Source organism: Rhinoderma darwinii, chromosome 6 (genome assembly GCF_050947455.1).
Source record: "Rhinoderma darwinii isolate aRhiDar2 chromosome 6, aRhiDar2.hap1, whole genome shotgun sequence".
In the NCBI taxonomy this organism is placed as follows: domain Eukaryota; kingdom Metazoa; phylum Chordata; class Amphibia; order Anura; family Rhinodermatidae; genus Rhinoderma; species Rhinoderma darwinii.
The window spans coordinates 24,546,604-24,562,846 of NC_134692.1; the positions used below are offsets into that span (position 1 = coordinate 24,546,604).

The following is a 16,243-nucleotide window of genomic DNA, read 5'->3' on the forward strand; positions in this document are numbered from 1 at the left end:
TCTTCTGTTCAGGTTCCATTCCTGTTTTTGGTTTGGTTTTTGTTCACTGTGTGAGAAAGGTTTATATTCTAGAAGGTTGAAATCAGCTGTGAAAATTCATATATTTTCTGCAACATAATAAGTGTGCTGCAGCATGATCATATTTCTGCACAGAAATTGTCTGCTACGTGTGAAAGGGGTTTTGAAAACCCCATCCACATGTATTATACTGCAATTGACGCAAATTTGCAGTGCGGAATCCGCGCCACAAATCTGACACATCTGATCCGACACTGCCATCATTTTTGTGTTTGACCGCTACTAGGCAATATGTAATATATGAGTGTACAGATTTGACATGCAGAAGATTGGAAAGCAGTGTGACAAGGCCTTTGAACTGTTAGGCCAGGATCACACACTCAGTTTTGATGCTGTTTTTGGCTGTTTTTTGAACCAAACACAGAAGTGGACACAAAAGAAAAGCATCATCTTTTCTTTATAACTTTTCTTCCTCTTAGATCCAATTCTGGCATTGGCTCCAAACACTGAGTCAAAAACTACCACAAAAACCACATCAAAACTGTGTCTGTGTGATCCTGGCCTAATGGATTAATATTGGTTGTGACCCAAAGTTGTCAGAAACAATTATAAGAAATAGACAAACTTTTTTACAACTTTACAGAAAAGGACAACTCAAGGACTTACTGGTGATATTTTATTTCAAATGTTCTTTAAATCAGTTGTCTATTTTAGACAACCACTTTTTTGGGGGGAAAATACAAGTTGTGTTCTCTGACTGTAAAAAAGGTTAAAATAAAGAAAATTATAATTCTTTGTTCTCGCAACGCTGCTTCACTCCAGTCCCTTCAATTTCCTCCTTTGCGCAATGTTGTATGGTCTATACTGACTGGCCACCGCGGTCACATTACACGTCATCAGTGAGGACGACATGTCATCACACACGACAATAAAGGAAGACCGAAGAATAGTTAAATCCCTGAGGTGGGTATATTTTTCATTTTAACATTTACCAGACATAGAACACAATCCCTAAGGGTATGTTCACACTAGGTCATTACGTCCGTAATTGACGGACGTATTTCGGCCGCAAGTACCGAACCGAACACAGTGCAGGGAGCCGGGCTCCTAGCATCATAGTTATGTACGACGCTAGGAGTCCCTGCCTCGCTGCGGGACAACTGTCTCGTACTGAAAACATGATTACAGTACGGGACAGTTGTCCGGCAGCGAGGCAGGGACTCCTAGCGTCGTACATAACTATGATGTTAGGAGCCCGGCTCCCTGCAGTGTGTTCGGTCCGGTACTTGCGGCCGAAATACGTCCGTCAATTACGGACGTAATGACCTCGTGTGAACATACCCTTAGGCCGGATTCACACGAGCGTGTTCGGTCCGTGATATACGGTTCGCATGTTGGCCGCATTTCCCGGACCGAACACACTGCAGGGAGCCGGGATCCTAGCATCATTGTTATCTATGATGCTAGGAGTCCCTTCCTCGCTGCGGAAAACTGTCCCGTACTGAAAACATGATTACAGTACGGGACAGTTGTCCCACAGTGAGGCAGGGACTCCTGGCATCGTACATAACTATGACGGTAGGAGCTCGGCTCCCTGCAGTGTGTTCGGTCCGGGAAATGCGGCAGACATGCAGACCGTATATCATGGACCGAACACGCTCTTGTGAATCCGGCCCTAGGCTGATGGGGGTTATCCTTCTTTGCTTTCCCTGCACTAGCAGTTACCAAGTGGTTCCATATTTATATGAGCAGATCGCAGGAGATCCCAGCAATGGAAACCCCTTAACTCAGCTTGTTTTGGGGAACCCCCAATATAAAAAAGGTTGCCCATACCTGACAACCATTTTAAACTAATTATTATTTTGAAACACAGTTCACATATAAAAATCCACTATCGCGTATCATACATTTAACTGTATACTACCCATTGTAACTCATTTTGCAGGATTGGGATTCGTGGTTGATATGACAACAAGGACGCATCCAGGGAACAGTTTTCCTGCAATCCATTCTATGCAATTAGGTAACTTCAGAGCAGTCACAAAAATGCATCTGTCAAAAACATCACTGACCCCCTGCTGACAGCCAGATCTGTCCATACACAAAGGCAGCTTAACCACGGCCATATATCAGATGTAGTCAAAATACTACAAGCTCATGTGGACAGGCAGGAATGACTTTCACTGTGATCAGTGATCTCTGTGACATCCGGATGTTTCAGACTGCGAGATGTAATACAACCATGGTGAATGCACGGTATGCAGTCTGCACTCAAACCGTCCGGCTCTAACAATCCCTAAAAGTACACAGGGCCTGTCACGTCATGTTTCCCAACTTCCCTTATATAGTTGATTTTGGGGTTCCTGGTAATGTAGCAACTGAACAAAGCCAATTGATCTGACTTTTTTGGGGTCTACGGCTCTTGGAAGGTACTGGTTCTCCTGGCAGAGTTCCAGCTGTTGTAAAGAGTTTTAGAGCATGTTCAGATGTGGCGGATTTGCTGCAGATTTGTGGTGCGGATTCCGCATTGCAAATCCACAGCAATTTACAGCACAATACAAGTGGATGGGGTCTTCAAAACTCCATCCGCATGTAGTGGTAAAAAATCTGCAGTGAAAGGAGGGCATGGTGTGCATTTACAAACCCGCAGCATGCTCAGTCTGTTGTGGAGAAGCTGCCGTTTTCACCACGGATTTCAGCGTTTCCAATACACAGGCTGAAACCTTCAGTAAATCCGCTGCTAAATCCACAACAAAATCTATATGTTTGATATGCAGATTCTTCAGAGGTTTACATAGCCTTTAAGGGGTTAATCAGATGAATTTCCCAATTGGTTCTCTCTGCCCAGTGGTCTGCTTCATTATGCTATAGTTCTGTGCTGAAACATGTGCCGGATTATCAGATTTTCTGGATTAAAAGGAATTTCACAGTATACTAAGGTCTCATGCACACGACCGTAGTTTTGTGCACGGCCTGCGATTGTGGCATGGACGGCCGCGAAGTGTCATCCGCGGGCCGCCCACAAATCAATGATTTCAATGTACCCGCCCAATGCACAGACTGTGGAAACCACAATCGTGTGCATGGGCCCATAGAAATGAATGGCAAAAAACCAGTTCGTGTGCATGAGGCCTAAAGAGAAGCAAACGGATTTGAGAATAATTATATTTGGCCTCATGCACACGAACGTGTTTTTTGCCATTCATTTCTATGGGCCCATGTGGTTTCCATGGTCTGTGCATTGGCCAGGAGCCCGGACCGCAAAAACATAGTACATGTCATTATACGGGCCACATTTGCTGTCTGGACTCATTGAAATCAATATGTACACGGTTCGTGATCCGGGATGACGGTCCGCGGCCGTCCGTGAAGCAATCACAGGTCCTGCACACGGCTTTGTTTTAATGAGAACACAAAAGAAGAAAACACTAGTGAGAATAAAACCTTATGTTGCTGCAAATGTTCTGCTACAATACTTCAAATATGAACAGCAGTACAGGACACGTGACATGTCAGAAGTCTTTTTAGGGTGTATCGCCACGATGCAATATGACTGTAACATGTGGATACACCCTAAAGGCTGATTCAGATGAACGTGCCGTTTTTGCGCACGCAAAAACCGCGGCGTTTTGCGTGTGCAAAAGGCACTTGACAGCTCCGTGTGACCTGTTCATATGGATGCGCGGCTGCGTGCTTTTCGCGCAGCCGCCATCTTTATGACACTCCGTTTCGATGTTTGTAAACAGAAAAGCACGTGGTGCTTTTCTGTTTATATTCATTCTTTTACTGTTATTGCGCGAATAAGGGTATGTGCACACACACTAATTACGTCCGTAAATGACGGACGTATTTCGGCCGCAAGTACCGGACCGAACACAGTGCAGGGAGCCGGGCTCCTAGCATCATACTTATGTACGATGCTAGGAGTCCCTGCCTCTCTGCAGGACAACTGTCCCGTACTGTAATCATGTTTTCAGTACGGGACAGTAGTTCCACGGAGAGGCAGGGACTCCTAGCATCGTACATAAGTATGATGCTAGGACCCCGGCTCCCTGCACTGTGTTCGGTCCGGGACTTGCGGCCGAAATACGTCCGTCAATTACGGACGTAATTAGTGTGTGTGCACATACCCTAACGCTTGTCCCACAGAAGTGCTTCCGCGGGGCATGCGTGATTTTCACGCACCCATTGACTTCAATGGGTGCGTGATGCGCGAAAAACGCAGACACATAGAACATGTCGCGAGTTTTACGCAGCGGACTAACGCTGCGCAAAACTCACGGACTGTCTGCATTGTCCCATAACTTCTCTAAGTCCGTGCGAGCCGCGTGAAAACCACGCGGCCGGCACGGACGCAAAACACGTTCGTCTGAACCCGCCCTTAAGATAAGGCTGGATTTACACGAGCGTGTGCGTTTTGCGCTCGCAAAAAACGCGGCATTTTGCGCGCGCAAAAGGCACTTAACAGCTCCATGTGACAGCCCCGTATGATGCGTGGCTGCATGATTTTCGCGCAGCCGGCATCATTATAAGGGCGGATTCAGACAAACGTGTTTTGCGTCCGTGCCGGCCGCGTGGTTTTCACGCGGCTCGCGCGGACCTGGAGAACGTCTATGGGGCAGTGCAGACAGACCGTGAGTTTTGCGCAGCGTTAGTCCGCTGCGTAAAACTCGCGACATGTTTTATGTGTCGGCGTTTTTCGCGCATCACGCACCCATTGAAGTCAATGGGTGCGTGAAAATCACGCATGCCCCGCGGAAGCACTTCTGTGGGACAAGCGTTATTCGCGCAATAACAGTAAAAGAATGAATGTAAACAGAAAAGCACCACGTGCTTTTCTGTTTACAAACATCCAAACGGAGTGTCATAAAGATGGCGGCTGCGCGAAAAGCACGCAGCCGCGCATCCATATGAACAGGGCACACGGAGCTGTCAAGTGCCTTTTGCGCACGCAAAACGCCGCGGTTTTTGCGTGCGCAAAAACGGTACGTTCGTCTGAATCAGCCCTGACACTGTTTGCATGTTTGTAAACAGAAAAGCACGTGGTGCTTTTCTGTTTTCATTCATACTTTTTACTGCTTTTGCGCGAATCACGCACATCACACGTGTCACACATGGACTGTCTGAATGGCCCCATTGACTAACATAGGCCCGTGCGAGGCGCGTGAAAATCACGCGCGTTGCACGGACGTATTACACGGATTGGATTTACACGTATTACACGGATTGGATTTACACGTATTACACGTTTGCATTGCAAAGGCTGAAATCCGTAGTGAAAATCCACTGCTTTTCCGCTGGCGGCCATGCATGCTGCGGAATGAAAATTCTGCACCACAGCCTATTTTCCGCAACATCAGCACTAAGTTACCTAAAAAGCCATAGAAAGTAATGGAAAAAAAAAGTCTGCTGCAGATTTCCTCTGCGGAATTCCACAGCAATTCCGCCACGTCTGAACAAGCCCTTGGTCTCTCATGATTTGGGGTAAAATCGCAGCATTAGCGTGACTTGCAGGCAACTTCAATGCTTCTCTGTGGCAAAAAAGCTTATTGTGGGGGTCAGGAATTTTTAGATAGATTTCGAACTGCCTACGTTGTTTCCAAAATTTTTTGCAGTGTTTTTTACTCGTAGTCATTGAAGATAAGGACCACGGGCAAAAAACACAGTGAAAAACGCTCCAAAAGCCGCCCGGGAAAAAAACGCCTCTGCCTCCCATTAAAATCAATGGGGTAGATTTTGGCAGTTTTTTTAGACACTGATTCCGACGCGATTTCCGCGTTACAATCAGCGCCCAAAAGACTTTGCATGAACTGGCCCTTAGAGATAGGACAGTCAGTTCACACAGAGTTGTTCATTGCCTTTTTTGCCCGTGGTCCTTGCATTAGTTTCAATGGCCGCGGGCGAAAAACACGGGGAAAAAAAAGCACAGGCTGTTCACAATCGGCTTCAAAATTTCTGAAGGAATTCTGAGGCAGATTTTTTATTCCTGCAAAAAAATTCAGTTAGATATGGGGCGGAGCGTGCAGCTTCTGTTCTGGTAAGCATTAGGGTATGTGCACACACACTAATTACGTCCGTAATTGACGGACGTATTTCGGCCGCAAGTCCCGGACCGAACACACTGCAGGGAGCCAGGCTCCTAGCATCATACTTATGTACGATGCTAGGAGTCTCTGCCTCGCTGCCGGACAACTGTCCCGTACTGTAATCATGTTTTCAGTACGTGACAGTGGTCCTGCAGCGAAGCAGGGACTCCTAGCATCGTACATAAGTATGATGCTAGGACCCCGGCTCCCTGCACTGTGTTCGGTCCGGGACTTGCGGCCGAAATACGTCTGTCAATTACGGACGTAATTAGTGTGTGTGCACATACCCTTACAGAGACAAAAAAACGCATGCAGTTGACCGCAACAAAACCGCATCAACGACGCACCGCGTGGCCTTACCTTTCCACTGACTGGCACTTCAGGGGCCATTTACTGGACGTAAGCCATTACATTCATCCTAGAATACCTCCATTCCCTTGCACTTATGTGTGGAGAGAGCGCAGCTTTGGATCCACGGGGTGCAGTACAAGGTGCAATGTTTGTTGAAGGTCACTCGGCTACACTAATATCCACAGAGCTGCTTTTTCCTTTATTTGTTTAAATGGTTATGTTGTAGAATAATGATACAGTGTGCAGCATTTATACTAGAGGTTGAATATATTAATCCACCAATTATTTATAATGAATGACATAAGACAAATTATAACCCCTATGAACCCCTATTAACTATGTCCACTTTGCAAAAAATAAACCTGCAGTGTATTTCTAGCATGTCCTCCTTCTTCTAATGATTAGATTTAACCCATTCCTATAGAAGTACATTGTAGCTGGCTCTCTATACTGCTGGTTTTATGCGTATTTGGTATAATCTCTGTTTGAGGATTAGATACAGTAATGGGCAAATATTCCCATTTCTGCAAAACAGGAGGTGCGTGCACTGAGCTGTGCTAAAGTGGAGGAAATGACAAATCTGTGCAGGAAGCCCAGGGCCAAAACCTCATAGGACTGCTCGTGACATTGACACATGGACATGCGCTCTGTAACGGTCTGCTCAATGACAAGATTACAGCAATGGGGGACAACATGATAAGAAGACCAGATAGTCCTGGTTTTCCAGGATTACATTAAATTATTTAAAGGAAAGGTGTCATGAATTCTTTTTTTTTATTAATTTGTGTTTTTATTTACTAAAATGTTATATGTACTTTATTTATTTTTTTCACATAAAATGTTTTTCTTTTATTAACCCATTTTTAATTCACTGGGGGCTGCCATGTTTTATTTAATCTGTCTATGTGTCTCTTAACGACAAAAACGACATGGGGTTTAAAGCAGCAGTAGGCTAGCATTACCGGGGTGGGAAGGGCCACATTTTTGCTCCTTCCCAGCCTAATGATACAAGCCTGCGGCTGCCCCAGTTCCCGGCCATCACTACAGATGGTTGGGTACTGGATCATACCGGCTCTTCCCCATACCCCTGGTGGCGGTGGGTCCCGGGTAATAATGCGGGGTTACTACTAGCCTTTTTACTGGCTAACACTAAGCCCCGCCTTAGTAATGGACGTCGTCAAACAGACAACTGCCATTACTGAGGTGGTAATAAAGTATTAAAAAACAGAGATATAACTCCCTGTCCACACAGAGCTTGCTGGCGCTGATTTTGATGCGGAAATCCCATCAGAATCAGCGTCATAAAACCTCCAAAATCTCCCCGCATTGATTTCAATTGGAGGCAGAGGCGTTTTTTTCCCAGGTGGCTTTTGATCGCTCACGGGGGGAAAAAAAACAGTGGCGTTACCTTTCTTGTGGCTTCCGCCTTAACCTCCCATTGAAATATTTTCAGAGGCATTTTCTATGGCGTTTTTCCCCATGGTTCTTGCATTAGCTTCAATGGCCACGGACAAAAACTGTAGGAAAAAAAGTGCAGTCAGTTTAAAATCGGCTTCAAAATTCCGGAAGGAATTGAGGCACATTTTTTTTATACCTGCAAAACGCTCTGTGTGAACAGGACCTAAGGGTGTATTCAGACACGCTGCAAAACTGCACTCTTTCCCGTGCGGCCGAAAACCACATCGAATAGTGCATGCGTTTTTAGCACAATTTTTTCGATGCGGTTTTCGGCTGCGTGGTGAAAACGCAGCAAAACCGCACTGTTTGAATACACCCTAAGAAAATATTTTTTTATTTCAATAAAAACTCCCCTGCACAACCTTCGTTAACCATTTTATTTATTTTTTTTAAAACTGAGATCATCGAAATAAAAATCTTCTCACCTACAGCGACTTCTGTTTTCTTCCCTGCACCGCAACAGAAACTACAGGCCAATGAAAAATAACTCCCCCAGGGAATGTTCACACGCCGCTCAAAAAAAAACCTGACGAGTGGACGTGTAAAATACACTAGCGTTTCTTGTGAAGCGCCTTTTAAAATGCAGGAGTTTTTTTTCATGTTTTTCACTTGTTTTTGACGCATTTTGCATAATTAGGAGTCCCATTGACTATGGGAACATTTGGCGCGGCTTACTTGCCAAAGAATTGACAAGACGCTTCTATTTTTCCACAGTGCTGTATGTACTAACGGCACGCTTTCCCATTGATGTAAATGGGTAGCTGAATCAAGTGTTTTTTGACGCGTCTTTCAAGGGGCTGTTTACACAATTTGTGCGTGCTTCTTGCACGCTTTTTGGCGCGTAATTAGGAGTCCCATTGACTATGGGAACATTTGGCGCGCCTTACGTGCCAAAGAATTGACAAGACGCTTCTGTATTTCCACAACGCGGTTTGTAAAAGCGCTTGCGTAAAAAATTGTGTTGTATGTACTAACTGCGCACTTTTCCATTGCTGTAAATGGGAAGCTTAATCAAGCGTTTTACAAGTTTTTGGGCATGTAAATTGCGTCAAAATCCGAGTCAAATACACGCCGTGTGAACCTGTCAACTGAAAAGTCATTCACCACAGGGTCTTCCCTCTTGACTTTCATCATTCTTAGCCTTTTGGTGTGTCCTGTAGCTTCTGCCAAAAACACTCCTAAAGTGGGAGCTGGACACTGCTTAGCAACTAGAAGACACCTTTTCCTGGCTTGAAGACAAAAATAGGGAGGGGGGTGAGTCTCCCTCCCACATTTACAGCAGCTGTAAGTCAGGCTGCTTTGCCTGATTCACCTTGCTGTAATTCTGGGAAGTGCTCCCTCTGGTGGCCAACTTAGGAAAACATGTCAAATTATTACTTAATTTTTAATACTTTCCACAAGAAAAAAAAATACAGCAAACAAACTTAAATAATATAATAAAAATAAGTAACTTAAAAAAATAAATATTTGGCGACACATTCCCATTTAAAGGGACAAGTCTATTTTAAGTCTATTTTATCTACATTTATACTAATTGAACGTCTCGATCAGCTGTGCTGTGGATGTGCTCAATTTATTTGGAGAGTGTGCTTTTTTGAAGGAGCATCCATTGGCACGTTTTCTCACCTAACTTGAAGAGAACCTGTCCCCAGAAATCATGCTGTAAGTATGTCATAGAGCAGGAGGACCTGAGCAGATTGATATGTGGGCATACATTTTGTATCACTTGTAATTTATCGAATAAAATCTCTGCTCACTGTGGGTTTATGAGTCCAGTGGGCGGGCCTACTCAGTGATTGACAGCCTTCCTGTTTAGCATGTATACAGAGCCAGCAATAACTGTGAGTAGGCCCGCCCACTGGACTCATTTTGTTTTCTACTGGATAAAATCGCTTTTCTGGCTGTAAAAGAGAATGATGCAAAACAACAGAAGTGAGGACAAAGCCTTAAAGGGGTTTTCCAGTACTAAGAAGTTGCTTGCCTATCCTCAGGATAAGCCATTAATACCTGATCAGTGGCTGTCTGACTCCCGGCACCCCCACCGATCAGCGGTTTTGAAGGGGCCGCAATGCTCGTACGAGCTCTGCTTCCCCTTCAATACTCTCACTGCTCATACTGTGAATCGACGACACACTTGTAGTGGTGGTTGACAGTCTGACAGCTTTCTCCAATTTACTTCAATGGGAGAAGGCTGTAATACTGTGAACCGCGGGTACAAATGTGTTAGCTATTCACAGTACGAGCAGTGACCGGAATGAAGGAGAAGCAACGCTCATATGAGCGCCGTGACCCCTTCAAAACAGCTGATTGGTGGGTTGTCGGGAGTCTGACCTCCCCCATCAGGTATTGATAGCCTATCCTGAGGATAGGCCATCAATTTTTTTATGACTGGAAAACCCTTTTAAATTATATTGTATTTTGTAAAATAAAACAAATTATAGATACACTCTAACAGTACCTTTAATTGGATGCTTGAGGATGCTAATTTTTTGGCTTCGGTTAATGAATGCAGTTGTTGGTAGTCAACAGGTTTGTATTTTGAGCTGCCGAATCCATTCTTCATGCGAACCACTAAATCTCCTGGTCCGAAGATATGAACAGAAATACAAAAATTGAAACTTGCAGTATTTGAGCTTAAAGTACTGTACACACTGTTGAATGTATACATGGTCAGGAAAGCACTGAAACACAGTACAAGATATTTAGGAAAGCTCCTGCAGAAAAAACTGGAGTACAGGTCCATGCTTCAGTACCATTTTACCATTTACATGTTACTATAATCTACATAAAAAGTTGAGTAACTTCGCAAATTTATTCAATTAATTATTTCGTATTGATCCTGAGTATCCTGTAGTATAGCTCTGGGCTGGGTCCTATTTTAAGCTGTTAGGGGTGTGTCTGTCAACTGATTCGAGTAGCAACTAGCAGAATTGTGAATGCAGCTCTGGGCTACAAGAGAATTTGAAATCTAAAATCAGTACAAGATAAGTCATGCAATGATAAAGTGTATGTCCACTGCATTACTTACTCTGTACCGATCTAGAGTTACAGTTTGTGTTACAGTGCAGAGCTGCATTCACAATTGTGCATTCAAGCTTCAGCGCTGAAATCTCCCAACATTCCTGGCAGGCTCAGTGTCTGCACAAAGCTTGCTCTAGTGAGTTGCATTCTGAGAAGTGTCATATTTACACCAGGCAATGTATATTAATCTGATGTAGGGAAAAACCTTACTAAGGTCTTATTCACACGAACGTGTCCGTTTTGCGCACGTAAAAAAACGCAGCGTTTTTCCTGCATTGCAGTTCCGTGTGACATCGGTGTACGATGCATGTCTGCGTTTTTTACGCGAGTATGTCATCAGTATGTCACGCGTTTCACGTCAGCAAAATAAACTGAAGGAGGTGTTTTTCTTTTTCAAAATCATTTCTTTAGCAACTGTTGCGTGAATCAAGCACAGAACACGGATGGGCGTTCGTGTGCTGTCCGTGATTTTCACGCACCCATTGACTTCAATGGGTGCGAGATGCGCAAAAAACTCACAAGTATAGGACATGCAGTAAGTTTCACGCAGCGGACACACGCTGCGTGAAAAACACAGAATGTCTGAATGGCCCCATTGACTTGCATAGGTCCGTGTGACGTGCGTTATTTTCACGCGCGTAACACGGACGTGAAATACGCTCGTGTGAATTAGGCCTAAGACTAAGTTTGCAGATTCTGTCAGAGGAGGTTTTCGTTAGGAAGATTTATTGCGGAAAACCTCTGACGTATACCCATGATTGATGCCACTGTATAAAAATGCAGAGCAGCATCCGTCATACATAGACTCCCATAATTAAAAAAAATGGGTACCGAGCAGTACACATTTTTTTACTGGATGCCTCTATATGGATGAGCGCAGTCTGCTGCACTATTCCATACAGCAAGAAAACTGTATCCCCAATGTATACCGCTTCGGCAAAGGTCAAAAGGGCACTCTTTTGACGTCTGTTGGGTGAATGTGGGCCTGTGGATACAATCTTCTATATTCACCGAGAGCATTTCCAGCGCATACAAACATATACTACAAACGCAGTGTGAACAGGGCCTAACCCTCTACATTACAGAGGCTCAGCTAAGCTGGTAAAGACATTTTACAATTGTTTATTAACAATTTTGTGGTTTTTACAAACAGTTGCGTACATATAATCATCCACCAACTCAAAGGCTGGTACATTAAATAATGTAAATTTTAATCATTACATTTTGCAAAAAAGGAGATAAAAAAAAAAAAAAAAGAGGTCCAAAAAGATAGTCCCATATTATTTTTATAGGAATTAACAATGTTCAGGTTGCAGTAGGGTAGGGATCTATAACATATCATAATTGATATGCATGTATGAGGAGACGAGAGCAATCCACCAAGACATCAGGGGCGTGTGTGTGTGTGGGGGGGGGGGGGGTTGTCTTAGATATAAGCAAATGTTGTGTACCTCTTAGAAATTATGAAACCAGTGGGGATCACATAGCCCCTCGGGCATAAAATGTGGGAATTTTATGGTTACGGGTTACTAGCAATTCTTCCATCTTATAATTGTAAGTTACAATTCTACTTACTTCCAACGTAGAAGGGACAAGATCTTTCCAATGTCTAGTTATTGCTGTACCGGCAGCTAGCACAATATGACCAATAACTGCTCTACATTGCGTCGATACTTGATCTAGCTGTAGGAAGCATAAAGCTAGTTGGTGGGTTTTAGGTACCTTGGGTTTGGTCAGGCTTTCATTGAAGTATATAAGTCCAGAACTTTTTATATCTATGGCTTAATGTGACACGATGACGTGGTATACAATATGATTAAAGGGGTTGTCCACTACCGGACAACTGATGACCTATCCACCGGATAGTGTATCAGTGTATGACCTGTGGGAGTCCGACACCAGGACCCCGCACCGATCAGCTGGTCCGGTGGTTCCGGTACCGGACGTCCACGCCGGAAGCAGTTGGCTCCTGTCATGGAGTAGCGGCCGAGCTGCAGTACTGTTCAAGTGAATAGGAGAAGAGCTGCAGTTCTCTAGCACGGCCGCTATGCAATGTATGGAGCCAACTGCTTCCGGCTCCGTACAGTGCAATGACATACGGTTCCCGGAGGCCACCGGAGCAGCTGATCGGTGTCGGGTCTGGGTGTCGGACCCCCACAGATTATATACTGATGACCTATCTGGTGGATAGATCATCAGTTATCGGGTAGTGGACAACCCCTTTAATACCTTCTTCATCTACTATTTAAGCTTGAGTGGCCCTTTAAAAATATTTTTCACTGCTGTGTAGATATTGGCCTAATAGTTTTCTGTGCACATATTGACTGTAAAAACTAATGATTTGCTTGGATAGTAACATAATTTACACCACTGGGGTTGCAAGGTGCCAGAGATCATTAGAAAACGTCATTCTGAACCTCGCCTGCAAGCAGCAACGGTCTTTCAAGTCTCCATTTGAAGGAAGTGGGCTGAGGAAGGTGGATTGTGTTCAAAGAAAAACAAAAAAGATGTTATTTTTATATACTTGTTGCACATTTTAATCTTGCTACAAGCCTGAGGGACGGGCACTTCAATAAACTGCAGCGATCAATCAATAGCATTCAGGTTCACTCGGCCAAAAACTCCAAATGCTGAGACGTTTTACATGAACAGTTCTACGTCTTCCCTATAATAAAAGCTTTGAGTATTCTCTATAATACAACGTCTACAATTCCCAGGGAAGTATTTAGTTGCATTTGCAGTCTTGTTTGCTCTATAGATAATATAATAATGCCCTACTTCAGATCGCCTAATGAATAATTTCCTGGCCGTGCTATTTGCTAAGCAGCAGCCCAAATATGTTTGGCCCATTGCTTAGCAACGCCAGATACTGCCAGCGGGTGACAGGTACAGATGTCCACAAGTGCGGGCTTCACATATTGAAAAACATTGCTAGCTCTCAGTCAGAAAGCACAAATGTCCCTGGAGGGAGGGCATCTAACGAAGTAAATATTAATTTCTGTTTTAACCCCTTAATAACCAGGCCTGAAAAGAGTTTAATGACCAGCTACATCATAAAATTTTTGCCTTTCATCAGCCACGACTTTTTTTTTATTTTTTATTGACGTAGGTGTATGAAGTCTTATGCGGGGGAAATGTATTTCTTTTTTCCTGCGCAGTTTGGTGTACAAATAAATTACTGTGTCATTTATTAAATTTAATTTTGCAGCGTAAACATGGGAAAAAAGCGTCTCCTGGAATTTTTTTGTTTTGTTTCTTTTTTTGGTTCTTTCACAGTTTACGCTAAATAAACTGTTTACTTAATTCTTCAGGCTATTTCGGACATGTAGATCCCTAATATGTGAAGGTTTTTCGTTTTCATGTAATGTATGGGCAATAAAATACATTTTATGATAAATAATGATTTTTTTTTGGGCACTTTTTTTTTTGTTACATTTTATTTATTTATTTTAATCCCATGAAAGGATTACTTTATTTACAACTTTATTTTATACTTATAATGTATTAACTTAGTCTTGTATGCTAATACATTATCTTCTGTGTCACTGTGATACAAGCTGCTGTTAGAGCAATAAATAGCATGCCCTAACAAAAGCTTATAGTACAGACAGACCTGGGGTCCTTTCCAGGTTCCACAGGGCTGACTGCAGAGGGTTCCCCCCGCCTCCGATCGCATCACCAGGTGTCACGGACCACAGCAATCAATGGGTTAACTGGTTGGGATCAGAGGATCCTCCGAGCCCAGCATATTCAGGAGGCTGCTCGTTAACAGCTCACTCATTGCAAGTTTCTACACGTTTCTTTGATACAGAGATAGTTTCTATGCTCAGATTTGTTAAAGACAACCCTTTAGCTGATCCACGGGGCTCTGGCTCCCGGCAAACAGCTAATTTTGCTGAGGGACGCAGCAGACAGTCAGCCTTTAACTCTGCTGTGGCCACTGCAGGGGAAAATTAGTATTAGGGTGCAGTCACACGTGACCTGTTTTGTATTTCCACAGTGTAAACATACACTGTGATAACATTTACAATGTCTGCCTATGGGACAAATATTCTGCAACGCAAGAACTAGAGAAATCTGTCTGAGTTGCAGAATATTTTATCTATAGGCAGACATTGAAGCTTTCCGCAGCATAAAAATACAAATACGCTATGTGTGAGTGCACACTTACATGACGGTCATTTAAGTAAGGCTGTGTCCATCACTTATTGTCATTGGTCGATTCTGTGTTATCTATATATAGGTATTACCTGTCAGTGTAATCCTGCCTGTGATGATAATGAGATGACTGCTGAGAAGTGATCTCTACAGAACAGGAAGGGTCAGTCTATTATATATGGTGGGCCCTGTGTTATTTATATAGAGGTGTTACCTGTCAGTGTAAGGGTATGTTCACACGGCCTATTTTCGGCTGTTTTTCGGGCCTTAAACGCATAACGCCTCCAAACATCTGCCCATTGATTTCAATGGGAAAACAGCGTTTTGTTCCGACAGAGCGTTTTTCGCGGCGTCTTTTTACACGTAAAAAAACGGCCACGAAAAAGAAGTGCAGGACACTTCTTGAGATGTTTTTGGAGCCGTTTTCCATAGACTAGTGAAAAAAGCTCCAAAAACAGCCGTAAAAAACGCAGCGAAAAACGCAGCGAAAATCGCGAGTGGCACAAAAAACGTCTGAAAATCAGGAGCTGCTTTCTCCTGAAAACAGCTCCGTATTTTGAGACGTCTTTGACTCTGCGTGTGAACATACACTAATCCTGCCTGTGATGATAATGGGATGACTGCTGAGAAGTGATCTCTACAGAACAGGAAAGACCAGGGTGAAAACAGTAAGATTTTAGGTTTATTTTTTAATATAGATAATGACATAGAAAAAAATACCAAAAATTCTTGACAAAATAATGTTTGACATAAAAACTTTATTCAAACAATATAACATTTTCTGATGACACATTCCCTATAACATATTCAAGCATAGATAGAAACAATCAATCCATATATCAAAGAAACCGAGAATCCTATTACTGTAAGGGAATAAATCAGTGTAAAATAATTATTCATATCAAGATTACCAGCAAGAAAACAATTTAAAAATGATACTATACCATTGTCTCTACTCCTGTTCGCTGTTACAAATGATCGTGCGTCTCTTCCAGTCATGTCTGTGTAAGTGAATGAAAAGCTGAGATTAATAAAACATACACCAGGGAGTGATTCTCTACTCCTCATCATCATTTCAAAAGACGGTGTCCTCCCACATCTATGGTCTCATTACATCAAACAACTGCAGAGCCAACCAAATGATATGATAT

The 16,243-nt window shown here is 43.3% G+C and overlaps 1 protein-coding gene across 3 annotated transcripts in view; it reads right to left on the reverse strand.

Moving 5' to 3' along the window:
* Positions 1 to 16,243, reverse strand: part of CCDC148 (coiled-coil domain containing 148) — a 141,758-nt gene that overhangs the window by 98,494 nt on the left and 27,021 nt on the right. For all 3 annotated transcript variants that reach the window (XM_075829310.1, XM_075829309.1, XM_075829311.1), the window contains exons 2-3: positions 16,037 to 16,093; positions 10,372 to 10,493 (exon numbers count right to left, since the gene is read on the reverse strand). In XM_075829310.1, coding sequence (XP_075685425.1) covers positions 10,372 to 10,493; positions 16,037 to 16,093 — 179 coding nt within the window. The remainder of the gene's footprint in view (positions 1 to 10,371; positions 10,494 to 16,036; positions 16,094 to 16,243) is intronic.